A 27,979-nucleotide genomic window follows, 5' to 3' on the forward strand; every position below is an offset into this window, starting at 1 on the left:
TACAGGATAATTTGTAGATATTCTCTTCCTTCCTTTATATGTCGCATACATGTATGATATCAAAGAAAAGAGGGCGAGAGGAACAAATACCACACTTTATATTTCAGGGCATACTCACTACAATCATGTGTATCATATTAATACACAAGAAAAAATATTAATACTGCAAGAAAAAAACTAAAACAGAAAACAATTTTTCTATAAAATAAAAAAAGAGAAAAAATAAACAATTTAATATATGTACAATGTACATATGTATTCATCTGAAAGATGAAATTATGTTCTGCACTTCGTGCCAAAGAAATAACAGGTAGACTACTTTATATTCTCTTCTGTTTTAATAGCATAGAGCAAATAGAAAGATATCTGTGGAAAGGGGGGCTTATAGTTAGGGTACTTAACCCAAAGACTTTTAAAAGAGAATTGCCATAAACTTTTAAAAAAGGGTTCTTAACTATAAATATGTTTTCTTCTTTTGGTTTGTAAAAAGTTAAATCACTGAACACAAAGGTTGTCCTTGTGACTGTATCATAAGGAAATTTACCCAAAACTCTGTACATGATACTACGTTAGAAAGAAAAAAGGGGGATATATTATGATTTGACACTATCTCCTGAAAACATGTTTTGATGCCAACATAATTTGTTTTTTTAAGAAGAAGAAGAAAGAAAAGCACACTTATTACTACATTTGAGCCTATGAAATAACTTCAGATTACATGAGAATACTGCAAGATAAAAGATAAATTGATAAATGATGAGTGCAAGCCTAATTAGTACCAACAATGCATTCAATATGAAAACACTTAATATTGCACAATTTGCTCAGAGGTTTCTACATATTGTCTTTTAAGAGCCAGGAGGTTGGGTTGTCAGTTTCCATGTGCAAAGGCCATAATAATTCACTGACACCAGACTTGATGGAAATACCATTAATGGATGAACAAGTTTGCACACAGCAAACCCAGAGTCCTATCAAGAAATACCTCCTAGTCTCTCTGAGAGTCTTCGGTTAAAGGAAAGCAAAGCATAACAAAAACTGAAGGCTAATCCTGGTGATTGACAACACCTGTTCTTGGGTAAACACCCGAACGATGTCAAATATACATGCATGTAGGCCTGCATGATTTAACAATACACTTTTCGCACTAGAACCCGACTTACACCATGATTGGAAATGATCAATCTTAAAGAGAAGGTTGAGTTCTGGGAAGAGGTGAAAAATAATTTGTGAGCATTACTCATTCTTATTATGCAAGTGTGGAAGGACATCAGTTAAGACATGTTCCCTGAAAAGCATGGCTCTTCAAATGCCTTCATATTCTAAATATGCATGTAACATCGTAAAACTCGGGGGGGGGGGGGGGGCGGCTTTTTATGCCACGTGTTCGTGTAGTCCCATATACATCTTTCTGTGCAAGTGTTTGTAACTTTACCAAGACTTGGCCAAATTTCTTATCATTTTGATGATTCCAGAACCTCAGTGCAATACACACAAATTCTTATATGCTAGATGACCAGAACTCAACTTCATCTTTAGATGTACATGCTTAATAAAAACAAAACACTCCTGATCATTTGATGCAGCAAAATTATGACCCTAAACTTGGAGCAATAGACTAGGGGCAAAGAAAAATCAACGAAATAAAAGCAAAATTGTAATACATATGTATGAATAACTATACAATATGTAGCTATAAAGTTTTCACCAAAAACAAAACAAAATAAATGGACAATATCATGACAACACTTTAAAACTCATGAGCTCAAAACTATGCTGGTGAAAAAAATAAAATGATATGGATATATTTAGGACTACTGCGTATGTCCTATTTCAACCAATACATTTTCAATACAAAAATGTATTCTTATTTCATTTTCAAAGCGGTCATCTTTAAGACTTTTACAAAATAAGTTTCTAAAGGTTATGTAAAAATACCAGAACATTCGTTTGTAGGTGCATGTACATGTAAGATGAGACTGTTATAGTAAACAACCCCTTACTTTGATGATCAACAAGAATTCAATCATTTCTTCCTCACCGACATGGAACTCATTATATGGGACCATTACTGGAAGACTAACCATAATATCATAACAGATCTACCTTCAAGGTTACCAATCAATTAAAAAAAAAATTGTGGACAGCGAGAATGGGTAAATGCTATCTTTAAGAAAACTTGACCTGACATTCTATGGGTCAAAGGTTACAGAGTATGGACATAAAACCTAGTGCATGTAAGCCAAATCAGACTTGGGTTCATGCAGTGCAGGCTTTACTCTACATGAGCATGTACAGGTGCAGTGATTAGTCTACTCACAAGTCATTTTTATGTTGAATAAAAGAGTATTAAAGATAAAGTTTAGTTCTGGTCATGCGATATTGCATTGTGAAAGAAACGTTGTGGAATCGATCAGAAAAGGTTGATCATCTGGCATATAAGTATTGGTATGTACTGCAAGGTTCTGGAAATATCAAAATGATAAGAAATTTGGCCCAGTCTTGGTAAAGTTACAAGGACTGTACACAGAAAGATGTATATGGGACAACGCGACATGTGCGTGATATCTGTCAGGTCGAAATAGATACAATAATTTACCAAATATATCAATTAGTAGGCAGTTTCTCTGCAAAATTTGTATGATCACGTAATAGTCACAACATATTCTTTCACATGATTGGTAATAAGAGCTTCCATTTCATTTTTGAGAGGGGGACGTTTCCAAAACTGGTCTTTACTTTTAAACTTTCATTATCACTCTATAGAAATTATATTTGGAGCGCTTATCTTGAATATACATGTACATGTAGTATAGCGATGAGAAACCTTTAACTTGCAGAGCAAAAAATACTTCTTGATGATTGGTACACTTTAAAGCCTTTCAAATATTCAAGGAAACGAATGATGTAAGCTGCCGTGTGACTGCAATTAAGACAGAAGCTGCAACAGAATCAATATTGCTGAAGAATCTACGATTTGGAGCTGTATTACGCCATCGCTTGGCCATCTTCTGCCTTGAAACGTTTCTGAAGCGGCTGCCAAACCTCGTAATAGCTAGGGTCCACTTTCTGGCATGTCTTATCTCCCCACTCCGTCAGGGCTAAGCTCAGACAAGACTCAAACATGAACGCCTAGACAAGAAAAGATATCAATGAGGATAGTCACAAATGTATGCCACAGCTAGTCTTTAATTGTGTTTGGTTGTAATTTAAATGGCAATTGCTAGAGCAACATTTAGTTATATAATCAGAAGGTAATAATATGAAAAAGCTGTTATTTTCGTACAAACTATATGATGGGGGCTTGGGTGTCTGGAATAACAAACATAAAGCCTTCTCTTTTGCCTTTGGATTTACTGAACACTTTATGAATATATTCATCCAATAGCACCAACCATCATCAATATTTGTCCTGTGTAATATTGTATAATATTGTCAAACATAAATATCAAGAGATTTGTGAAATATAGCTTGTTAACCTCTTCAAATTGCTGTTAAATCAACTGTCCGGACACACAACGTTGGGGTGTACCCACTATTTGCCTGCATGTCCATAGGTGATGTGGTAAACTACAGCATTTTTGTCTTCTTATGATGGGTATGATATCATTATATGTTTCACATTTCTCTTTCCTATAACACACAAATATGTTATATGCATAGGACTCCTGTTGCTAACAGCCACTGATTTCATCCCCACTTGCCCCTCAAGACAGTGCGTGCCGGCACACAAAATACAATGCCATATATGTTAGTAGTCCCGTATACATGATTTTGTGCCAGGACCAAATCCATTTTGATCATTTTGATTATTCAGAAACCTCACAGTTTACATGAGGAGGCGCGATGGCTCAGTTGGTAGAGCAGTGGTCTCATAATCCGGTGACCCGGGTTCGAAACCAAGTCGATGCGCTAGTGCCCTTTGGTATGGTAAGGCATTAATTCTCATTACCAGGAGAAAACCTAAAGCCGTCGGCCGTCTGGTTGCTTACTAACAAGCATTTATGCTTTCTTAGCAGTCAGGTAAAATAACCCCCTCTACCTCATTACATCAATTCCTATGTACTGCATAATCAATATTCTCAGTTACTGTGAGACAATTTCTTTCACACCGATACAATGACAAGTATTCAACAAGATCTTTGCTCAACTCACCATGGTCCCATCAGCAATCCGTTCTGCTTTCAGAGGGGCATTAGAAGCATTCTCAAAGCATGTAGCATCTGGACCATGAGGAGTCATCATACTGTGCAGGGAAGCACCGCCTGGTTGAAAACCTTCCTCCTGCAAACCAAAAATCAAGGAAAATTTGTTAGAAACAAAGAGCAAACCTTCTGAAAATGTGTCTATTTTTCTTGTTTTTACAAGTGTACTTGTGTAATTATTTACTCACAACAGTTACTACAACTAGTATATAAAAGGTGGCTGCATACTTTTTGCTTCATGGGTAATCCGTCAGGAACGCCCCTCCTGCCCCTCGTTTAGAATATACATGTACTAGTTCATGAATGCACTCCATCTACTAACTTGGATGTTATTTACATTTGAAACATGACCAAGGAGCGATAAACCAGATTAAATAACGCAATTCATTACAGCGATACTAAACCATCTCATGGTCAACTTGCCAACAGTGCGTAACCCAGTACCTAGTTCTCACTTCGTAAACAGAGGACTCAACAGCACAGCTAGGGAAGCATAGTGCTACAGCTGACCTGAGATAGCACTAGAGGGGATTTTGCAGCACTTTTTCTTGTACAGTAGTTAAAGGCTTTAAATATAACCCTGGACCCAACACTACAGAGGTTTCAAACAAAAGTTAAACATGATAAACCAATTAGCTAACATTGTTCCATATCCTCAGCTTCTCATCTTATTGATGTTATATTATTTGATTTGTTATTTATTATCTGTTTGTATTAAAACTGAGAGCAGTAAATCTAAACATTACTATCTCACTAAGGCGGCATAAGCTTGTAAATGCAATAACTTTGATTTTGTTACTTCTTTCGCACAAGCTAAATTTGCATCAAAACACTCTTTATAAAGTAAAAAAAGACCATCAGGTTCTCATATTTTGACAACCAAAATCGTGATACAAGATAGGACTGTGGTGTAATTAGCCCTGGCATTGGAAAAGCTTATCTAAAAACTTTAGAGCATAATAGTCAATTTATCCAGTTATTCATGTTCTTAGGTTTGTGAGGAGCATCAATCCCAAAACCCCATCAACTATTGGATCCCACATTTAGTCCCCCCCGCCAAAAAAAAAAAAAATCTTACCTTAGCTTCATATTTTCCTTTGATGAGACCCATGAATTCACTCATGCAGTTTCCTACGGGAGACATAAACAAAAACAATCAAAGATTAGAACAATCATATTAATTTCCTTTGGCAAGACATTTATCTACATTTGCCATACTCGACCCATGTGAGGTAAATAGATACCTGGTATGATTATTTCTTGAAATGCACTGTGCGCTGGTAACGGCTGCTGGAGCTAAAGCTAGGGTAATAATTATGCAATTTGTGTAAAGCGCACTGATATGTCTTAGGACAGGAATTGCGCTATATAAATTTGGTACATGTCATTATCATCTCCATTCCCATCCTATCCTACTCCTATTCCCATTGCATTCCTTTATAAACACTTGCTTTAGCCAATGGCCGTTAATCAAGAAGTCTGTCAATAAATTAATAAGTTTACGGTTTCACCATGTGGGTAGGCCTGAAAAGAACTGTTGCATTTTAGAGGGGATAAAAGGGGAAAAGCAAGTGAGAGAGTGATATTCTTTTAGTTTTGTCTTATGGAGGACTACTCAGTATTGTACAGAGAGGGGAAGAAAAATAATGGTGCGATGAAACTGTCAACGTTCCAAACAGGTTGACTCTTCGTCATCACAAATGAATACTTCACGGGCGGTGCAGGGTATATTAATAGCGGGTATGCGGACTTGGAGTTGTGAGTTGATACATAAAGAGATATACAAACTATAACCTAAGAAAGATGCATTGCATATAAAAATACTGTGATAATCCTATACATGTACATATAAATACATATGATGAGCAAAAGAACGGTAAAACGCTTAAGCTTTATAAAAACAAACTACAATTTACTCTGCAATCCCAGAATATGTTGGGACCACAAAAAACAGATCGACTTAAAATGCAAATTTTGACTTTGGAAGCTTAAATAAGACACATATTTTGATTTCAACTTATGCGACTTTGATGACTTCGGTGAAAATGATGAATATTATATAAACAATAAATAAATAAATTGTATTTGCTGGCTTCAGGCTGGATAAATCACAAATTTGTATGATGCTCCACCATTCATATCACTAAAATGACACCAAAACCTGCAACATGCTACAACCTGTACTATCGTCACTAGCATGATCTACTTACTGTGGTAGTAAGGTGGGCGGAAGGTACGCTCCTGAACGGACCAACGAGGGGGGAAGATGACAAAGTCAGCGATGGCAGTACCTGGCTTGTTAGACTGGCAGGTTAGGACGGTGAAGATAGAAGGGTCCTGAAATAAATAATGATTACAGGTAGGGTTACAAGCTAAGCAAATGAAGATAGGCAAACGTTCAAGGTGAGCTTTTATTAACCAGGGTGCCGCAAGAGAAATTTGTTAAATTAAAACATTACTTTTGAATACCGTTAATTTCATCAAACAAATTTTTGGAATCGCTAGAGCATGTAATTTCAGGAGGAAATAATATTTTTAAAATATTAGAGTGTCTTTCTTCCTGGCTCACTTCACTCACTGGCAACATTTAGAAACGGAAAGATTTCAGATTTCAAGTGCCTGAATATCGCCATACTTAACAGCAAAGTGCCCGGATATATCTTATATCTTTTAAACCGTTGAAATTACTCTTTTTTTTTTTACCATGCTCATATAATGTAGAAACAATAAATCTGGCCAACGACATGCCTGAATATATTCTCATATTCGTGTATCAAGGTCATGACCAAATATATGATATTTATTCATGTACATGTCAGCATGAGGTGCCCGGATACATTATTCTATATCTTTTCTAAACTATATAAATCTTGTAGCAAATTCTCTTTGAAGCCCCACTGCGCTACTTATAGCTACTTGCGCCCTCTATACAGCAAACAATGCCTAAGCGGTACCCCTTGATCCCCCATGATGCCCTTTTATGTTGATTGAAAGCTGAGTTGATAACCACATGCCAGTGACCTTGCAGGGAGGTCTAATCCCTCCATGCCAAACTAGTGCAGAGGGGCTTTAAATCTCCTATTGGTTGTGCCTTTCTGGTATTATGGAGGATCCTAAAACAGTCTACTAACTGATCAATGTTGTACTCAGGAAGGTCCAAGGTTTGGTCATCTGGGGCCCGTCTTACAAAGAGTTGATATCAATCGCAACTATGTACATATCGGTAAGAGATATGAGACTGCAAACTTGCGATTGATTGGAGGACTTGCAATTGGTTTGGATCAATCACAACTCTATGTAAGACGGGGCCCTGGTGCCCAATACATTGACGAGTAGTTAGAAGCTTACAATATAAACTGATTTCAAATGTGAAATCCCCCTTCTAATTTGATCTGATCTAAGCTCTAGTAATGGCTTTTTACTCAATGCAGTGATCGGACAAATTTAAATCTTACATAGAGTCTGTAATGTACGGAACAAAAGACAAGACAACGTAACACAATAAGACAAGGACAAAAATACATTGTACTTACTGCATGATCAAAGGCAACTGCATTGATGACCATGAACTTCTCCAAGTCGTACTTGTAGGGGTGGTAGTTGCCGTGCCAGGCTGCAACGTCGTAGGGTGAATGCCTCTGACCGGCAGCAAAGAGCTTGCCCTGAAACTTACTGATCATGGTGTAGTCGCTTGGACGATCCTCAAACCAGGCCATAGGGGTCAGGAAGTCACGGGGGTTGGCAAGTCCGTTTGCTCCTATAAGATAATAATAATAGTTATGAGTGGTTGCCCATAGAAAAACGTGTTGTTTTCAAGATTATTTTGCTATTATTTCACTGTATACATCGGCTTGATTTAACATTACTTTCCTTCTAGACAGCTACGTTCTCAAAACTCTGGCTTACTTGTTACTCCTAGAGTTAAAACAAAGTGGGGGAGCGAACCTTCGCTCATGATGGGCCTTCATTATGGAATACTCTCCCTCAATGGATTAAGAATAGCAGTTCTGCTTAAAGGGGAAGTCCACCCTGAAATTAAGTTAGTTTTAATAGGAGTAGAAAAATGAGAGAAACAAGTCAGTGAAAGTTTGAGCAAATTCCGATTAAAAATAAGGAAGTTAGGATTTTTGAAGTTGTGATCAATCAAACACAAATTGGCAACTCTATGACATATCATGTGAGCTCAACTTCCATTTGCTCAGTACTAAAAAAATCTAAAATTTTCATTTTCCCTCAAGAAAAATTTCAACCATACATGCACCCTACATATAATAATTGCAAATATGTTTCTATACTCCCCCTGCAAGGAACAAATATATATTCCGTCATCAATAACGAAGAAAACATGATTTTATGGAATATTATGCACAAAGCAAATGAAGGAGAGCTCGTATAATAAGTCACAGAGTTGCCAATTTGTATTTGATTGATCACAACTTCAATAATTCATAACTTTCTTATTTTCATTCAGAATTTGCTCAAACTTTCACTCACCTGATTTTCTTATTATTCTGCCTCTATCGAAACAAACTTACATGTATTTTGGGGGTGGACTTTCCCTTTAAGTGTTAAAAAACAATCTTAAGAAATATCTGTTTAATTTAGCTTATAATTGATTACCATAACTTTTCATGTCTGTAACTTTCCTATTGCACTTTTGTATATATTTATCATGTATTTCATCTTTTGCACAAGCTGCGCCTCGAGCATTTGACTGTCAAGTGGATTTGGCGCCTTATAAATCTTAGATGCTGCTTGTAAGTGTCGGCTTATAAATCTTATGTATTATTATTATTATTATATAGCGCTTAACACTTACTTTACCAGAAGTCTCTAAGCGCTCTACAATAATGTGGCATAATTACGCTGGCTTTAGCAGAGCAGCTGTCACGCACTCTGCTTTTCAAGGAATAAATTCATACCAGGTCCCCATTTACTTCACCTGAAGGGAGCGCAGCACAACATGGATGAATTTCTTGCTGAAGGAAATTAACGTCTTGGAGTGGGATTCAAACTCACGACCTTATGATTGAAAGACGAGAGTCAGAACCACTACACCATGATGCTTCCACAAGAGAGCTTCCATAAGGGAGGAAGCAATCGCTAAAAAGCCTGTCTACTACAATGAAACTGTCTAAAAAGACCACCCAAGGGAGACAAGAAAAGTGGTCTTTATAGGCAGGTGGTCTTTATGTATAGGTTCCTTTAGTACATGTTTCAATGAGAAACCGTTTGCAAGGAAAACACAAAATGTGGTCTCTGTAGACAGGTGGTCTTTCTATACAGGGGTAGTTGCAAAATCCGGTTTGACTATACAAGGAAAAGAAATTATAATCGGCATAAAACTGTTGGAGAAAATTATCTACACTGAAAAGTACAAATACAGAAATTAAAGCCCCACTGTACTACTTGTAGCTACTTGCTCCCTCTATATAGAAGACAATGCCGAATCGACGGTGGCCATTGGTCCCCCATGATCCTCTCTCTCTTATGTTAATTGAGAGCTGAGATGATGAGATAGCCACTTGTCAGTGACTACCCTGGGTGGTTTAATCCTTCCTAGCCAAACTAGTACAGATGGCCTTTAAGATGGGTTTAGCATAGTGCTGGGCACTGTTGCATAACACTTTCCATTGATGGTAACTTTGCCATCAATCAATATCAACTACCATGGCAACATCACTCAATAGCCAATCAAATGAAGGTTAATTACCATGGAAGTTACCATTTATATCAAAGTTACCATCAATGGTTAGTTTTATGCTACAGGGCCCGGGTACACTGTACCGGCATATGCCTCTGCTAGCACCCATGCTACTTGCTCTGGAGGTAACACTATGGTTGCGTTTATTGACCAAATTTTGGGCTAGAATCAGGTTTCTCAAACGCCTTTCAGGCAAATTTAGAAGGTGATAAACGCAAAGCCTTTTTTAAAGGTCTTTAGATATGGGCATATCTAAAGACGCAAAAAGGTGTGTTTTGAATGTGACATACAGTTTTGAACTCCACATACAAATCAAACCACCCAGGTTAAGGGTTCGAAGGCTAGCGCGCGCCATGTGTTGTGTACAAGCATGTGTGTGTAGTTGACCTCCGAGTAACTGTCAGCTTCCCGGGCCAAAACAGATGCGCAGACACAAGGCCTAAGACACAAGGATAAACGCGACATCCTGCAAATCACTTTCGTATAGTGGGGTTCGATAGTGGGGTATGATAGTGGGGTACGATATGTACATATCTAGTGGCAAGACCTAATAAACGCGCCCTATGTCTTGCAGAATTTAATATTCAAAACAAGTTCTTTCTGCAAGATAGTTTCTATTTTTTCACTTGAAGGTGGCAATCTATTTTGCCTAACACATAATTTTGATGACCGGTCATTATCAAATGCTAATGACCAGTCATTAGTAAAATTATGTTATAAAACATCATTTGGGGCCAGTCACCACGAAATGAGTCCAGTGTCGCATTAGGCTCAATCGTAGTAATAGCGATGTATAGTGTGTATGTACTGAAAATTGACCCACCTACCACATTTAAGATTTTTCCAAAAATCGACTTATTAATGTCTTGTAGTTTATGTCCCCAGAGCTTAGGTCACGAAAATATCTCCTTCTAACAATTTTTGGCAAATAATATAGGCTATGTTACGCATCATTAACTTTGCACCTAATTATCTCAAAACTGGGTAATCCCATTGTTTATAAAGTCCAATTAGGTTTTTGTTCATATTTCTGGATATAATTTATCAATTTTAATGTGTGACCCCTTAATTTAAAGCTTACTTAATGTAGATTCATATAATACTTAAAAACAGGAATAAAATTTTTGACCAACTGGACTCATTTCGTGGTGACAGGCCCCATTTTATGATACAAATAAAACATAATCTCATGAAACAAATAATACACATCATTTTGTTCTGGCATTAGTAAAATTACCCACACTCGGTACCTTCAAAACAGTCCAAACACCCTCGGCTATCGCCTCGGGTGTTAGACTGTTCCAAAGGTACCTTGTGTGGGTAATTCTTACTAATACCCTCACTGTTGTGTATTATTTGTGAACCAACACCAATGCTTACCTATGGGACCCAGGTCAGGTAGGGTGAAGTGACCGTCAAAGACTTCAAGAACGTAGCCTCTGGAAGGTCCATTTACAAACACACTGAACTTCATTCCTTGCTGAAAACAGAACAATGATGAGAACAACAAATTCAATTTAACTACATTTTAAAAATAAATGAAATCAAAGTTGATCATGGTAGTCAAGTTACCCACAAAAAAACTACCATGCAAACTTGTGTAAGAAATTTGAAGATATGCAGTGTATTAGGCTATACATAAAAATTTCATTTCAAAGTTTCTTGAATATGAGCGTTGCTGAATTTGCAATACATGGAAACAAAGGATAAAAGAGTACATTTTATTTTTATTTTTTATTACTTTATTTACTATTCATTTGAAGGTAAATATACATCAGACTAAAATGATGAATTTATTTGTTTAACACCACAAGAATGATAACTATGTATAAAAGGTTGAAAAACTAATAATAATAATTATATACCGGTAGCCTTAATACTTTGTTTCTACCGGTAAGTTATTTACATTGTAATTATCATTACCCCGGTCATTGGATTCAATGCATTCCGGCCAGGTGTCATTGTACAAGCACACACATGCCAATCAATACACATTAAAGTTTGCATTCAACCGGGTACCCATTTAACACCTGGGTGGAGAGTGGCAAGTATAGCTTAATGTCTTGCCAAAGGACACTGGTGCCATGGCAGGACTCGAACGGCAAACCATACGATTCACAGTCACTAGACCACGACACCTCTGATGCCCTTTGGGCTCTCACAGGCTGATATTCACCTGAATAACGCAGATTTCATTAGGGTTGACTAGCATCTTTCCAAATTCTGTATAGATGAGAAGCTCTCCTTGCTGAGGGACTGGAGAGAATAAAGACAATAGAGCAAAACATTTTAAATGTTCAATATGCTATTGAACTAAAAAATCTTGCCTGAATAAACCTCCATTGCATACAAAAAACTAGATGGAATTTTGACTGCGTGCAGTCGAAAATGATGCCTCCGCCATAGAGCAATTTAAACAAGTTTGGAGTTTAAATCTCCAGTGGTTCTTGAGATATCATGATAACAATCTCAATGTATGGAATTTCATAAGTTGACCTCTGTGACCCTTGACCTTTGACCTACGTGCTCCAAAATCTAATCAGATTGTCTTCCTATGGTGATACACACTATCATTAAGTTTGAAGTTTAAATCTCCAGTGGTTCTTGAGATATTATGATATGGTGATACATACTATCATTAAGTTTGAAGTGAAAATTCTCCAGTGGTTCTTGAGATATCGCGATAACGATCTCAATGTATGGAATTTCATAAGTTGACCTCTGTGACCCTTGACCTTTGACCTACGTGCTCCAAAATCTAATCAGATTGTCTTCCTATGGTGATACACACTATCATTAAGTTTGAAGTTTAAATCTCCAGTGGTTCTTGAGATATTATGATAACAATCTCAATGTATGGAATTTCATAAGTTGACCTCTGTGACCCTTGACCTTTGACCTACGTACTCCAAAATGTAATAAGATTGTTTTCCTATAGTGATACACACTATCACTAAGTTTGAAGTTTAAATCTCCAGTGGTTCTTGAGATATCATGATAACAATCTCAATGTATGGAATTTCATAAGTTGACCTCTGTGACCCTTGACCTTTGACATACGTGCTCCAAAATCTAATCAGATCGTCTTCCTATGGTGATACATACTATCCTTAAGTTTAAAGTTTAAATCTCAAATGGTTCTTGAGATATCGCGCTAACAAACTCAATACAAGGAATTTCATATGTTGACCTCTGTGACCTGTGACCTTTGACCTACGTACTCCAAAATCTAATCAGATCGTCTTCCTATGGTGATAAATACTATTCCCGAGTCTTAAGTTTAAATCTTAAATGGTTCTTGAGATATTGTGATAACGGTCAAACGGGACGGACGTACGGACGGTACGACGTACGGACGGACAACCCGAAAACATGATGCCTCCGGCACCACCTTCGGTGGCGGAGGCATAAAAAGAAAAGAAAGTGGACACTATTTAAAGTTGATATTTTCAACAACAAAATGTTTAGTATAAATTATGTTTCATAATCAAAATAAAGATCCCCTTTGGCCTTTAAGGCAATCTGCAATTAAAACCACACTAGGCATGCATGAGTGAACATAGTTATTTAACATAAATGAGTTTCTGAAAGAAAATTGCAAAAAATGGGTCATCTGGCCATTCAAATGTGGATAAGCATTGGAGGTATCCTACCGCATCTTGACCATGCTTGTAAAATCCATGCAGTTATGAGACTACAGTTGACATCCAGAGGTCAATCATCCAAATTTGTTTGGTTTTATTATTGAACAAAAATATCTTACAGATGCACATGTTCATCAATATATTAATGGCTAGTTGCTCTATTTTTGTTAATAAGACCTTCTAATGGTTAAATGAATGTGCCCATCCAAGCATGACAGTTTAACATTTTAACTTGAATGATGTTGGTAGAGCATTAATTTTTCTTTCATTATATTTTATTGATGGTTGATATCAAGATTTTAACAATAAAGATTGAGTGACCACTTTCCTTTTTTGCTGAGCGCAATTGAAAATACAGAGTTTTAAAATGCTGGATTAAGCAGGGGATACTTAGGTGAAAGGTAAACAAATGCAGATTCATGAAGTGGTGTGGTGATGAAAGAGAAAGGGTGGTTCATAAGGAAAGAGTTATTAATAATTTGACTCACCTATGAGAAAGTCCCCATCAGAGTTGTAGAAACTCCTACAAACAAGAAGAGTATGCATTGTATCACATGACTTGATATCATTTAATGATTTACATCAATCTTCAGGATAGAATATACAATTAAATGTCTAAAAGAGAGATAAAGGGCAAAATGCCCTAAAAAATATATAATAATAATCATATATTTCTAACTAATTTGGCATAAAAGGTCCTGCTCAATGACAGTTGTTCAACAAATATTTGTTGAAAAAATACAGAAACAATTTGCTTACATGTAACAAATAATCAAAATCATATTTCATTGAATTAACTACATGTTTATAACAACATGTTCAACGTTAGTGTACATTCTGTAAAGGAATAACAATACTAACAATAGCTACATTCATAATGCGCACGTATCCATCTCAGAGGTCGATGCTCAAGGGGCCTACAAGCAGATTATTATTATGACTGATAAAGTAGCAAAGAATCGTCTAAAACATTCAATTTACAGTATGGATTATTGTACTTCGTCAGGGAGCCAGGGCTCTAGCCTAACGAGCACACAGGACATAGACATCACATGTATGGGAGCCCATAGTTAAAGTCCAGGGGGGGGGGGGGCGTTTCACAAAGTCTTTTTTCAATGACAAATTACAAAAATCGATGACAAATCTGCTGATAACCCATCAGAAGCAAAGATTTCAGTAGCTTATAACAAAAACTGTCATTTGTCATTGGTGACAAGATTTGTGAAATGCCCCCCAGAACCTGTGAAATTCAAATTTTGACATGGGACTCATGCCTACAGACTCTAAAAAGTGATTCTCTTCATAGAAAGTTAAAGTGGATCCCTAAGTCGAGTGTAAAATTCCTTACTTTTCTGACATGGATGAGTTGCATGCATAGATGTGTATAGCTGCACCATGTCTACTCCGAGTGTCTCCCGCTCCGCAAACTGTACTCAGCCCCTATACACATCACAACATAAACAAAATGAACAGATTCTAAATACAGTAATAACCTGTCTTAATAGCAACCACCTCAAGATAAAGGTTACCTATATTGGCTCCATCTAGGAAGAAACATTTGTTGCAGAACCTGTCTAGAAAGGCCACCTGTCTACAGTGGTCGATTTTTCTGTTTCCCTTAGGGGGCCTTAATAGATAGGTCTGACTGTATATCAAGAATATAATATTCCTAAATGTTTGTATATCAATTGTAAAACCTTATGGACATACACATTTGTACAAGATCCTAATGAATGAGTGGTCAAAAGCAGTAACATAACTGAGACTATCACACATTTTTTCCTTTTATAAGGATGCAATAGTCTTTAGTACTATCCAACAAATTTGCGACAAAGTAAGTAATGTGCAGCAGTACGTGTAGAGATTAGTGCAAATATACTGTGGATGTACCTATACTTGCGTGGCATGGAGCATACACACATATAGAGGCAATGTGATGATTTTTTAAATTTCACAGTATCAAGTATTCATTAATTCTTACAACCACATAATCAACATTTTCCCCATTGCTTCTAGTTTCATTCACAATGCAAATGCATGAAATTAAGGATATGCTCCTGAAACCCTCAGCAGACATGACCATAATACTTTCTCATTAGCAAAAGAGAATGGACAATTTTCCCTCTCTCTTTTTCCAAAAAAATAAACTTCTATTATTATTTTTTTTTTTTTAAATAGCAACACTTACCTGAACAAAATCTACCTCTGCTGCGCCTTCACCAGGCATGTCAAAGGGACGCCAGCGCAGCTAAATATAAAGATATATATAAATATATATGGTTCAAAACATGAAAGGTGTTAGAAACAAATTGAAATACTCTCAATTTACATGTAAATTTACCTGTAAAATTACAGGTAAATATGTATTTAAAACTATATGTTCCTCAAAATATATTAATTCTAAAAGGAAAGACTCGACTGAGCATTGTACATTGTCATTAAATTGAATATATATCTTCTTTGTTTTATATACAGTCAAACCTGTCTATAGCGACCACACAAGGGAAACACAACAAGTGGCCTTTGTACACAGGTGGTCTTTGTAGACAGGTTCCTTTAGTACATGATTCAATGAGAAACCATTTTCAAGGAAAACAACACATGTGGCCTTTGTAGACAAGTGGTCTTTGTAGACAGGTGGTCACTAAAGCAGGTTTGACTGTATATATAAGCAGATAAGTGTAAGAAATTGATTTGATTAAATTATCTCAATCTAAAGGTCATTTAAAAAATCTATGAATATTGTTGTTGCGCTTTATGTTTCTTCACATGCCGTACATGATTTTTCTTTTCTTCATGCCACAAAGTAAAACATACATGCAATCTCTCTATAAGTTATTATGCTTGATGAAAGTACTTGAATTTTGTTATGTTATTTTACCATTACTTCTTCAATCTATTCACATGTAACATCAGTGGACGTGGAGAACCTCATGAAAGAATGGAAATTCTTTTAGGTAATCCTCATGAGTCCACTGGTGGCATTTTCACTGTCTTGTAACTCTTTAATATGCTCTGTGTTGTCATTTCTATTTTGTTTATACATGTTCCTGGAAATTGAATAAATACAAAAAATAAAACAAAAGAAGTAATTTACATCAAAGTGCTCTGACAAATACTCTGGCAACAAATGCTCGGGGGAATATTTCAAGAAAAATACAGGGTTCAATAGGGTTTCAATTTGGTATTCAGTGAGATTGGAAAGCGCTATATAAGAACTAGCTATTATTATTAATATTGAGTGTTAGGGTAAGTGTTTGGTCCAACGATGAACTTTAAAATTTGGATAGAGTAGGATGTTGACCACAAGGCAGTTATTGCCGGAGCAACCTAAAATACTTAGTCAACCCTCCCGTTTGATATTTTTTGATTAGTTACAGCCAGCCTTACTTTATTCTACATATACTCTTTTGTCATGTGTAAAACTTGCAATGATTTGCTAAATTTTATTTGTTATATATTTGTAAAACTGCAAAAGAAAAAGAAAATCAAACAGAACTAAATAAATCACATCAAATCAAATCAAGTACAATGTATACTATGTATCTCATTGATAATGAAGACAGGAATGTGCACTTTATCTACATGTATAATAGTATACCTACTCTTCAGCTCAATTTGTGTAAAACACCAACAATCCTCTCCTCACCCTCTGGTTTGTATCTAGATTAGTGGGAAATGCACTCATTTGCCACTAACACCTCTATAAATTGGTATTTCTTTTTAACTGGATGTTGTTCTTTTTCCTTGCCTAATGCTTATTCATCCTGTGATACAAAGCATCTAACTCTACCAGTACTACACACATATTTCAGTGCATTTCAAGCCATTGTACTTTCTAACTGATCCACATGTTTTGACACAAAGTCGGTCATACTATCATACTTAAGTGAGACGCAGAGTCTTGTGTACAAATTAATGAAATACTGCATGTCGGGGGAGGGGGCCTTTGGGGGCCTTCGTCCAACTCTAGTTAATGAGAAGCTTCAATAAGCCAGTGCAGTTTGGGTTGATAAGATATAATCTACATGTACAGTGTACATACAACCCCCCCCCCCCTCCCCCTCTCTCTCTATCTCTCTGTCAGAATGGGTGATTTGTGGAAAACTAATTTGTAAGACTCCCTTTTTTTTGTTTTTTGACTTTTATACCATCTTGACTGTACCTGGTTAGGATTTGGTGGCCAGCTATCCCAGTTATTAGTCATGTTCCCATTATTGATGGGTTTGAATGGAGTGTGGAGAACGGATGGGCGGATGCGATAGAGCCAGGATCTCTTGTTATGGGCCCGGGGAGCCGTGAAGGCCGTCCCACTCAGCTGCTCAGCGTACATGTCATATGGGCATTTCTGAGGGTTGTTCTGAAGATAAAAATCAAGATAAAGAAAGGATATCAGTCAATCATAATATCCTTTATATATTTGCAAATACATTTAACTCTGCATACATGTTACCATGGTCATATCTGTTGGGGCTGCAAAATATAGTTCCGACTTATTAAAAATTTGACTTGGGAAGTGTAAATAACACGTTTTGCATAGTTTTCCATAGTTTGGTTTTAAAAAAATTGACTCGTGCAGAGTTAACTGGCTCTCACAATTATCACTATCATAAAAAGTGTAGAAGAGCTCATCGACCAAAAATAAAGATATCAAAATCTTTTCTGCAGCCTATTATTTTTCCTCATCAATGTCATATGGGGTTTGAATTATCAAATAATGATTTATTTTTTTTTAATTAATATTTTTGGACAAAGGAGAAGTTTTTTATATGCAATACAAGTTCATGAGTTGACAAAATTATCATTGAAAATTTTAAATAATTTTTCATCAACATTAATCATAAAACCAGGGCAACTTCCAGCAAAATGAGATTTGGATAGTAATCTCAAGTTGAGGATTCCACAGAACAAAAGAATATGCTCCGTAAAATAATTAGATGGCTGGTACTGAAAAATAGAAGAATAGTTGTGAATAAAAACTTGACCTACCTGACCCTCTGGCAGGGCTCCTGGACAACGTGGGTCTTCTGTTGCAAACTCATTGCCAAAACCGCTCATATACTGCAATGGGTGACAAGAATACAATGAGACATATCATAACTAAATTTCAGCAGTGAAACCTGTACATTTAGAGACTCTTCATTTATATTAACCAAGCTTATACAAAACTTCATTCTTCGAAATACAAGGGAAAACCTGAACATAATGCTCTCAAATTTCAAGTCACACATGTATCACACGACAACAACAAATGAAAAAAGAAGGAAAAAAATGACAAAAACATTTTTTTTTACCCTAACCCCTATGCCTGGGATAATGGAGAGAAAACTGGGGTACCGAACAGGATATCTATAAAAAAAAATATTTTAAAAATTCTGGTCCAAAATTCAGAAAAAATATTCCCTAATATATCTTTTAGTACTAGTGCCCCAATGGAGAAGGCACTTGTGACAAAAACAGAAATTCATGATATATTTTTGTACACAACAAACAAGAGAGTTACATGTGTCTCAGACTACATGTACATGTACGTCACAATCCATTACGAACATTGGCGATTTGAGTTTCGAATAGCTGAAGGAGCTCATATTTTGAACACTCATAATTTTCTTATTATTGTTTGGACTTCTTTTGATTGCCCTCTAGAAATGAACACTTCCACCTTTGTATCACAGAATCTACTAACGGCACATAACTTTCGTGAGCACGTATCCAGTATTTGTCCAAGTGAGGTTTACAATTCTGCATTTAAATGATCTTTATCTGCCCATGCATGTACAGAAAGTGTCTCTGAATCGGCTTTTAGTACATGGTTTGGATCACCTATGACAAATGTGTAGAGATCAATAGATTCATAAAGAAGTCTACCCCCCCCCCCCCCAACCCCCACCATTTCACTGTGCAGTACCAGCACTTTAAGATGTCGGAAGTAAAATATGAGGGTTAAAATTCCAATGAATTACTAAGCCATCGATATTGTCTCAGAATGTAATATGTTATTATTGCCTTCATTGTACAGTTTTCTAAATACAGAAAGAAAACAGGAACATATACAAAATTAACTGCTGCTCGAGTGTTCTTGTAAAAAAAAATACAAATACAAATAAACAAACAAGAAATAAATAAATTGCTTGTAAAAGTAATAATAGAAACAAGAATAATGATTTATAATAATTTTAAAAAAAATTATATTAACAATAACATACTTTACGATAATAACGATAGGTTTAGTGTACACAGGCGCACGCAAGGCTATGACACTTGATACTTAATTGTTGTAAATTAAGTGTCAAGTTGGCAACAAGAAAACTGGCATTATCGCATACATCACATGTATTTGTGTTCACGGCGGAATAAACATGGCAAACTTTTGTGAGAGATCAATAATTTTGTAAAGTAAAACGCATGTTACTGTTGGCTCATTATCATCAGAAACATGTAGACGTACGGTTAAGCAAAGCGCTATACCACTCCGTTATCAATTTAGTCCCGAGTCCAAGCATGAGCAGACTTATTTTTCTGTCTAATCATAACTTTCCTTACCTTGACATATTAAACATTAGCGGACTCACTTATACATGTATGTACTACAGGGGGATTTAACCGTAACAAGTCATGACAGTTTCATTTGTGAGTGCGAAACAAACCGCGAATTGCAATTGCATTAATAAATTAATAGCGCAGTAGAAAAGACGACACAAAATGAAAACGCTTCAAAATCAATGATCATCCTGTTGATGCTATGGTCAACCTAAATGTTACCTTTAACGCCTCAGGCTCAGCCATGGCTTTCAGTTACAGTGTAGCCTCAGTGTTTTTCGATTATTAAAATTGACAGCTGTTTTCTTTATTTCGATAACAAAGTTGGTGTGGATCTACTCAAAGCTCTGCCAGTCCGTCACACTCGCAGCTCTGCCAGCACCAGATATGGCACGAATCACGTCGTCACGGCGGCGCGGCCGCCCGGTGAGCTCGGGTCGCGAATCCATCTCGGATCGGATCCGATGAAGCTAGCAATCAATTTTAGTTGTAGATCCTCGCAAGTGTACGTGTACACGGGCCAATTATGCGGTAGCATATATTGGCACCAAGATTCGCAATTGGTCAAAACTGGAGGTGTGTCAGGGGTTGGGCTTTCCAAAAACGTCATCTTCGCTTCGACTAAAACGTCTTGATGTCAGATGAATGGACCTGCATAATTTGTCATCAGGTTGAACTTGCAAAATGATTTGCGACCAAAGTTCAAGATAATTAACTAACAATCATCTTAAATGACTTGATAATTTTATGTTCACTAGAGCTGAAACTATTTCCATCGCTTCCCGATTAAATATAAATGACCCCATGGTCACCCTCATCAACGTTATAGGACGTATATACAATCATTCTCTATTTTGCTTTTGATAATTCTTTAAAGTGTAAATCGATAGGTACAATTTTTGGGGGATATGCTTTGCCCAGTACGCAATCGGCCCGGTTGAAATTATCTAGGCTTCACAAAGAGCATTCTTTTTGTAAGGATTTTGCAATCATCTGACAAAAATTCCCTAGCCTTCCCCCTTTAATTTTTCTAAACATTAGTGGTAGCTGAATACGTGTCACGGTATTGACGGCACATTCTTAACACATTTCCATGGACATCTAATAATAATGTGTGGATAGTTTGGTTTGATATGAATTGTCTTTTTTTTGTTAAAGTTTTGTTTATATTTAGTATATTTGTTTTGTTGTTGTTGTTTTTCGTTTAATGATAATCCTACTAAAGTACTAGGTCATTATTTTATTTCAAAATGTTATTTGAATCTGAATTTAAATTTGCAGTTTGTTGTCAAATGGTCGCATAAATGACGTAATATTCATATCAGATCCGGACCTACAAAGTATTAGCCGTTTGATAATGTACTTTCGTTCGTTTGTTTGATAAACTTAATTGTTGGTCTGGGCCTCGTAAAACAAAACTTGACAATCGATCATCGATTTATTTTTCTTGTTTGCGATTGATTGCAAATAGGGACCATTATATTCATCCGTGCGACCATTATTACTCAGCTTTGTGTTACGCGACCCAGGCAGGGGCGTCGCTAGACCTTTTTCAGGGGGGGGGGGGGGGTGTAGAGGCCAACGATTACCGACAAAACTTGCCACCAATTACCGACAAAATTAAATTTCCCAATATCTACAAATTTAACCCTATCTATAGTACTTGCGTATGCGCAAAGTTGAAAACCAGTTAATTATTCAGTAGCGACCAATAATCAATTGATTAATTTTCCTCGACGACTTAAATATACGAATTATTTCGTCAACTAAGTCAGCATCATAGCTATATATTTTAATGCAGGCGCGGAGCTAGGATCTGTTTTTAGGGAGGGGCGGTAGTGAGCAGGCGAATCACTTAAAGAGCGCGCGTCGGTGATAGGTCTCCCGCGCGAAGCGCGAAAGCTTTGACGTCTCATTAAATTACGAGAAAAAGCAGACGATTCGGTGTACTGTTTACGACTCTTAATCCTTATGTGAATTCAGTTAAATTATTAGGAAAAGAAGACGATTTATTGTACCGTTCTGGATTGTCAATCCTTGTCTGAACGAGTTTTTTCCCCTCGCGCGGAAGCTTTGGCGTTTCATTAAATTATTAGAGAAAGTAGACGATTCGTTGAACCGTGCTCGACTCTTAATCCTTGTCTGAATTCAGTTTCATTAAATTCATTAAATTATGAGAAAAAGCAGACGATTCGGTGTACTGTTCTCGACTCTTAATCCTTATCTGAATTCAATTCTCCCCCTCTCCCGCGCGAAGCGCGGAAGTTTTGACGTTTCATTAAATTATTCGGAAAAGACGACGAGTTATTGTACTGTTCTCGACTGTTAATCCTTGTCTGAACGAATTCCCCCCCCCCCCCCGCGTGAAGCGCGGAAGCTTTGGCGTTTCATTAAATTATTAGAGAAAGTAGACGATTCGTTGAACCGTGCTCGTCTTTTAATCCTTGTCTGAATGAAGTTTCCCCGTCCCGCGCTTTGCGCGGGTAACTTTTGACGTTTCATTAAATTATTAGAGAAAGTAGACGATTCGTTGAACCTTGTTCGACTCTTAATACTTGTCTGATTCAGTTTCTCCTTTGACGTTTCATTAAATTACGAGAAAAAGCAGCCGATTCAGTGTACTGTTCTCGACTCTTAAACTTATCTGAATTCAGTTCTCCCCCACTGTTAATCCTTGTCTGAGAGAAAGTGGACGATTCGTTGAACCGTGCTCGACTCTTAATCCTTGTCTGATTCAGTTTCTTACCACCCGCGCGAAGCGCGGAAGTTTTGACGTTTCATTAAATTATTAGAGAAAGAAGACGATTCGTTGTACCGTTTTCGACTCTTAATAAGCCCATATTTGTCTGAATTCAGTTTCCCCCTTTAGCGCGAAGCGCGGATTTTTTGGCGTTTCATCAAATATGGAGAAATGAAGACGATTTCGTCGTACTGTTGTTGACTGTTAATCCTTGTTTGAATTTAGTTTCCCCGAAAAATTTTAACCTCTGATTTCTTTAGCTGATATTATAGGAAAGCGAAACTTCGAGAACATACAAGTTGTAGTCACTCTCGAAGTCGTCACAGCGGATAAAAAGTCACAGTTCGTAGGGAAAAATCTTGTCGGCCGACCGACAATATACATCTCACCGACTTCAAACTTCTGCATTGATAGGGTACAAGAGGATCGAGCAAGAATACCGACACAGCTGACCCGACACAGCAACATATTTAACCGTGTCTTTCCTGCTCCCTTGACGAGACGACTCCACCCAACAACCCCCTTTCTCTTTTACTCCCACTCCTCCTCTCTCATACTCTTACCTCCCCTCTCTCTCCTCTCTTTCATCCCCCGTTTCGTTTGTTTCCCTTTCTCATTTTTCTTCTTTTTTTCCTTTTCTTTCTTTTCCTTTCTTTCCTCTCCTCCCTCTTTTTTCTATTTCTCTTTTTTTTCCTTTCTTTTTCTTTCTTTCCTTTCTTTTCCTTTCTTTCTTTTCTTTTCTTTTCCTTTTCTTTTTTTCTTTTCTTTCCCTTTCCCTCTCTTTTTTCCCGACGGCAGCGCAATTTTACCGACAATATCATGACAGGTGGGGGTGACGCCCCCCCCCCCCTGGATCCGTCCCTGAACTCTCTCCACTTATAACCAACCTGTATGATGCAATCATCTGAAGATGCAAGGGAGAAGTTATCGTTATCATCATCCGCTTCGGCCATTGGAAAGGCATAGGCGATGCTCTCGGCCGTTAACTCTCTCGGTCTCTCTATCGTCACCTGCACCGTAGAGGGTCGTTCCACTGTCGTCGATCGTGCTACTGGTACCGGCTGTGCCTCGCGGAACATTGCGGCGTAGTCGATGTCTTGGGGTGGAGGTGGTGGGGGAACTGGTGGCGGGACAGGTCGGCGGGGTGGGGGCTTCTGATTCTTGCTCGCTAGGTATGCTTGGTAGCTGTGGAGAGATGTTTTGAAAGAAAGAGAGAATAATGTAAAAATTATACGAGAACATGGAACAACCGGGGTAGACCGAAGTTTGTTGAAGAGAGAAATGTGACGAGTACAAATAAGAAGGAGGAGGAGGAGGAGGAGAAAGTAAAGAAGGGGAAGGAGAAGGGGAAAAGAATTAGAATGACGTGCATGCAGGAGGAGAAGAATAAAAAGAGAGCAGTTTTTCCATCTCCTCAACCTCTTTCGTTTGTATCTTCCCAACAGTTGCCATTTTGTTCTCTTCCGACAATCATGTCTAATAAGTAATATGATATATCTCTGTTATTTCATCTTCTCTTATAAAGAACAGTTCGAGTTCGCATGACTTGGATGTATTAATGCATTGTGTAATCATTGTGGTTATTAGCAAAATACAGTTTCTCACTATTTCTGTTATGGATGTTGCATGTTGTTATATAGAAGTTATAATAATTTAGGGTTGTACATTTTCCCGGTTAGCCTCATACCCCGCCCCTCTTTCTCTCTCTCTCTCTCTCTCTCTCTCCTCGGTTTATCTTACTCTTCACCCTATACCTTATATGCCCCTCTCTGTATCCTTCTATATCCCTCTGTTTGCTTCTCTGACTTTTCAAACAGTCTTCTGTGGGCGGAATATTGCAATCACCATTTTATCCGTATCCTTCTTCTTCTTCTTCTTCATCCTTTTTCTTTTTCATCATTTTTCTTTTTCTTCTCTCTCCCTCCCCTCTCTCTCTCCCATCTCTCTCACCTTTTCCATATCGGACATGCAATCCATGACTGTACATGTATTGTGTCGTCTTTATTAAAAAGTAGTTGGAACATAAACTGAACAGGAAAGTTAATATTTTAAAAACCAAGGTCCATGACAAAGTATAAGGCATAAAAAGAAAGACCGACCCAAAAATATTTAAATCTACGGTCGGCATTTTTTTAAACCGTTTTCTAGAGAAAAAAAAATATTGCAGCATTCCAAACATGATAAATATCAGTCCAAGGAGGGAGAAGAAAAAAAAGTATATAAAAAAAAGATTTCCGACCGATCGATCCATTTTTTGGCACGTAAAGGGCAATAGGCCTACAACATATTTTTTCCAGGTCTAATACAGATTAAACTTACTCAGCTAAACCTAAGAGATTACGGGGGCTCCGCCCCCGGACCCCACCAAGGATGCTCATCTCACCGTAATTAAATACCTCACACCCCTGAGCTTCAAGGGGCTCTGCCCCCTGGACCCCGCCAACGACCCTAAGGTAGACCCCTGGATGCTAAACTGACCGTATTTAAATATCTAAAACCTCTGAGCTTCAAGGGGCTCTGCCCCCTGGACCCCGCCAACGACCCTAAGGTAGACCCCTGGATGCTAAACTGACCGTATTTAAATATCTAAAACCTCTGAGCTTCAGGGGGCTCTGCCCCTTGTACCACATCAATGGCTTTATAGAGGACCCCTGGATGCTCATTTAACCGTAATTAAATACCTAAAGCCCCGGCTTCCGGGGGCTCTGTCCCCTGGACTCCCCGCTAAATAGTGACATGCCAGTGTCACAAATAAGGTAATATCTAAATATGCTTATCTGACCGTAAATGAATGCCTAAAAACCCTGAGCTTCCGGGGGCTCAGACCCTTCCGGGGCTCAGGCCCTGGACCCCACGCCACGTGTAAGAGTGGTGGTGATGCAGATTTTTCTTCTGCCCCCACCCTCCTTCCAAAGGTTTTTGCTCATTACGCCACTGCCCCTGGAAGGTGAGCCCCCTGAAATGTTTACACCCCCCCCCCCCCCATTCCAAACTGCTTCCGACGCGCAAGCAGAGACTCCATCTTTCGAGCTATTTCCCCCAAATCTCCCTTTTTCCCGCTTGAGTTTGATTTTCTCTCGTTGAGCTGTGTGTTCTCCCAATATTAAGCTGCGTTTTCTTCCGCCTAACATTTTGATTTTCTGCCGCCCAAACAACTTCAAAATGTATTAACTTAAAGAAATATAAAAATCATGATGACAATTCTATATAATAATGATAACTGTAATCATCATACTAATAATGAAAATGAAAGTATAATAACTATTTGTATAAATGTAATTGTCATTGTTATTGGTGGGGGCAGAGGGGACATGTGCCCGGCCCGGGTGGTACTTGTAGAGAATCAAAAACGCGGAAGAGAGGGGTGTATACGGCGCGAGAGAGAGAGAGAGAGAGAGAGAGAGAGAGAGAGAGAGAGAGAGAGAGAGAGAGAAAGGGGAGAAAAGGAAAACAGGTCATGATAATACATAATGTTAATATTGCACCCCAATGCTCCCTTGCATAACAATTATGTTGCTTCAGAATTTCGTAATTTGCTATGACTATACAGCAAGATAGTCTCGCGACATGCCCCCTCCCATTTCATGTAGCATGTAGAGTTACAACTTGGTTTAACCACGCCCATTATTCAAACCAATAAGGGGTCAAACATTAATGAAATGAATTATTCCTGATTATTCAATTTTTTGATCTGATTCTCAGATTAGGATGAGCGAATTCGTTAGTTAGTAAGCTCCGGGTGGCTTATAATAAGAAAAAGGGAGGAGGAATAACACAACATGAAGAAGAAAGATAATGCAAGGTTATTAAAAGATAGAGAGACCCAGAAAGATATTGATTGATAGATTGATTGATTTTATTCGACAAGCTTCCAACATACAACAATATACAATAATAACAGATCAGAAATAAGTCAGCTTGAACAGGATAACCCACGAAAGCTCGAGAGCTCATTTCCAGTGGGGTCCCTTACAGACATGTATAGAATTAATAAGTTAAAATAGTAATATTTACAGACAGATAAGAAAAAATAATAAAAGAATTACTTATTGAAATAACAACATTAAACTGATGATAGAAATGATAATAAGTACAAGAAGAAAAGGAAGAAGGAGAAGAAGGAGATAGGCATGCCTATAAAAATAAAAGAAAGAGGTAATCAGAAAAAAGATGAAAACAAGAGAGAGAAACGAAATGAATGGACAAAAATTTAATGTGCTAATAAATACAAAAATAAAGAAAGAGAAACCATGCATGCAAAAATACCGTAGGGAAAAAAACGGGGAAAACATACAAAATATCAACACAAAAGAGTGAGAAAAGGGGAAGGGACTCAAGGAGTACACTTAGGAGAGGGATAAAAGGAGCATACGAAGAAAAAATAATTGAAGGATTGTAGAATGAGTTTCTGAGATGAAATGAGATAGAATGAGATGGATGAAAAATGAAATGGACGAAAAGGGACGAGGGCCGTTGGAGAAAATAAGCTGTGGTCCGGGGAACGCGGACACACGGTCGTGACCATTATAACCTAGCTAGCTTCAATAGCATAATATTTGTTCATCCTAGGCTCCAAATCAAGGTATCCACAATGATGCTCATAGAATTCATTGTGTTCGAGGATTGGAATAAGCAAACAAATTATTGTCACATCGAATCTAGACTTTAGACGCCTCACCATGACCCATGCACTATAGGATATGCTGCGGATACTTGCAAGTACGTAGCTATATGCAGAAGAGACGACAAAAATGTACTCGCCACACAAAGAACGTGTATTTCGAGTATACAGTATAGACTTACCGCTCTACGTGCTGTTTCAAGTGCTTCACAAAATTGGACGTTGTATTCGGGGCATCTGAGATCCCTTTATCGCAAGATAAACATACTGCCGTACGTCTTTTCATATTGCAAGCATAGTTGTAGAAATTAAACTCTATCACCTGTGGAACCTTGTAACTCAAATATCTCTCCCGAGGTTTTTTTCTACTCGCCATAATGATGAAATATATGAAAGTAGATTTTCGAGTAGTATAGTAGTACTCGATGGAATACTCGCTAACGTGGGGGTGTACTAAAGGCCGTGCGATAAATCTGCATAATGCCAAGTACGTACTTGATTGATCTGATCACGTGGGACGGGCGG

General features: G+C 37.6%; 1 protein-coding gene across 2 annotated transcripts; it reads right to left on the bottom strand.

Annotated features, from left to right (window-relative positions):
* Positions 1-2,618: 2,618 nt before the first annotated feature.
* Positions 2,619-27,916, bottom strand: LOC115928480 (homogentisate 1,2-dioxygenase-like). 2 transcript variants are annotated; one of them, XM_030995716.1, is made up of 14 exons: positions 27,637-27,916; positions 23,721-24,018; positions 18,543-18,614; positions 17,719-17,913; positions 15,742-15,801; positions 14,902-14,993; positions 14,042-14,076; positions 12,086-12,165; positions 11,290-11,389; positions 7,739-7,962; positions 6,416-6,542; positions 5,284-5,336; positions 4,156-4,284; positions 2,619-3,132 (listed from the first exon to the last, which is right to left on the bottom strand). In XM_030995716.1, exons 1-14 carry the CDS (start codon positions 27,828-27,830, stop codon positions 2,989-2,991), a joined length of 1,803 nt encoding a protein of 600 aa, XP_030851576.1. In that variant the 5' UTR covers positions 27,831-27,916; the 3' UTR covers positions 2,619-2,988. The 2 variants fall into 2 exon arrangements, with proteins under 2 accessions (XP_030851576.1, XP_030851583.1); XM_030995723.1 differs by lacking the exons at positions 23,721-24,018; positions 27,637-27,916 and adding an exon at positions 20,316-20,502 and having other exon boundaries at positions 2,636-3,132.
* Between the last annotated feature and the right edge of the window lie 63 nt (positions 27,917-27,979).

This window comes from Strongylocentrotus purpuratus, unplaced genomic scaffold (genome assembly GCF_000002235.5).
Source record: "Strongylocentrotus purpuratus isolate Spur 01 unplaced genomic scaffold, Spur_5.0 spur5_contig_853, whole genome shotgun sequence".
Lineage (NCBI taxonomy): Eukaryota > Metazoa > Echinodermata > Echinoidea > Camarodonta > Strongylocentrotidae > Strongylocentrotus > Strongylocentrotus purpuratus.

Excerpts from the sequence above, each read along its gene's own strand:
- LOC115928480 (XM_030995716.1), bottom strand. The coding sequence starts at position 27,830 with ATGGCGAGTAGAAAAAAACCTCGGGAGAGATATTTGAGTTACAAGGTT. Across the intron at positions 17,914-18,542 it reads GAGCCCTGCCAGAGGGTCAG|AACAACCCTCAGAAATGCCC; the intron begins GTAGGTCAAGTT and ends TTTTATCTTCAG. Across the intron at positions 5,337-6,415 it reads CCGCCCACCTTACTACCACA|GAAACTGCATGAGTGAATTC; the intron begins GTAAGTAGATCA and ends TGTCTCCCGTAG.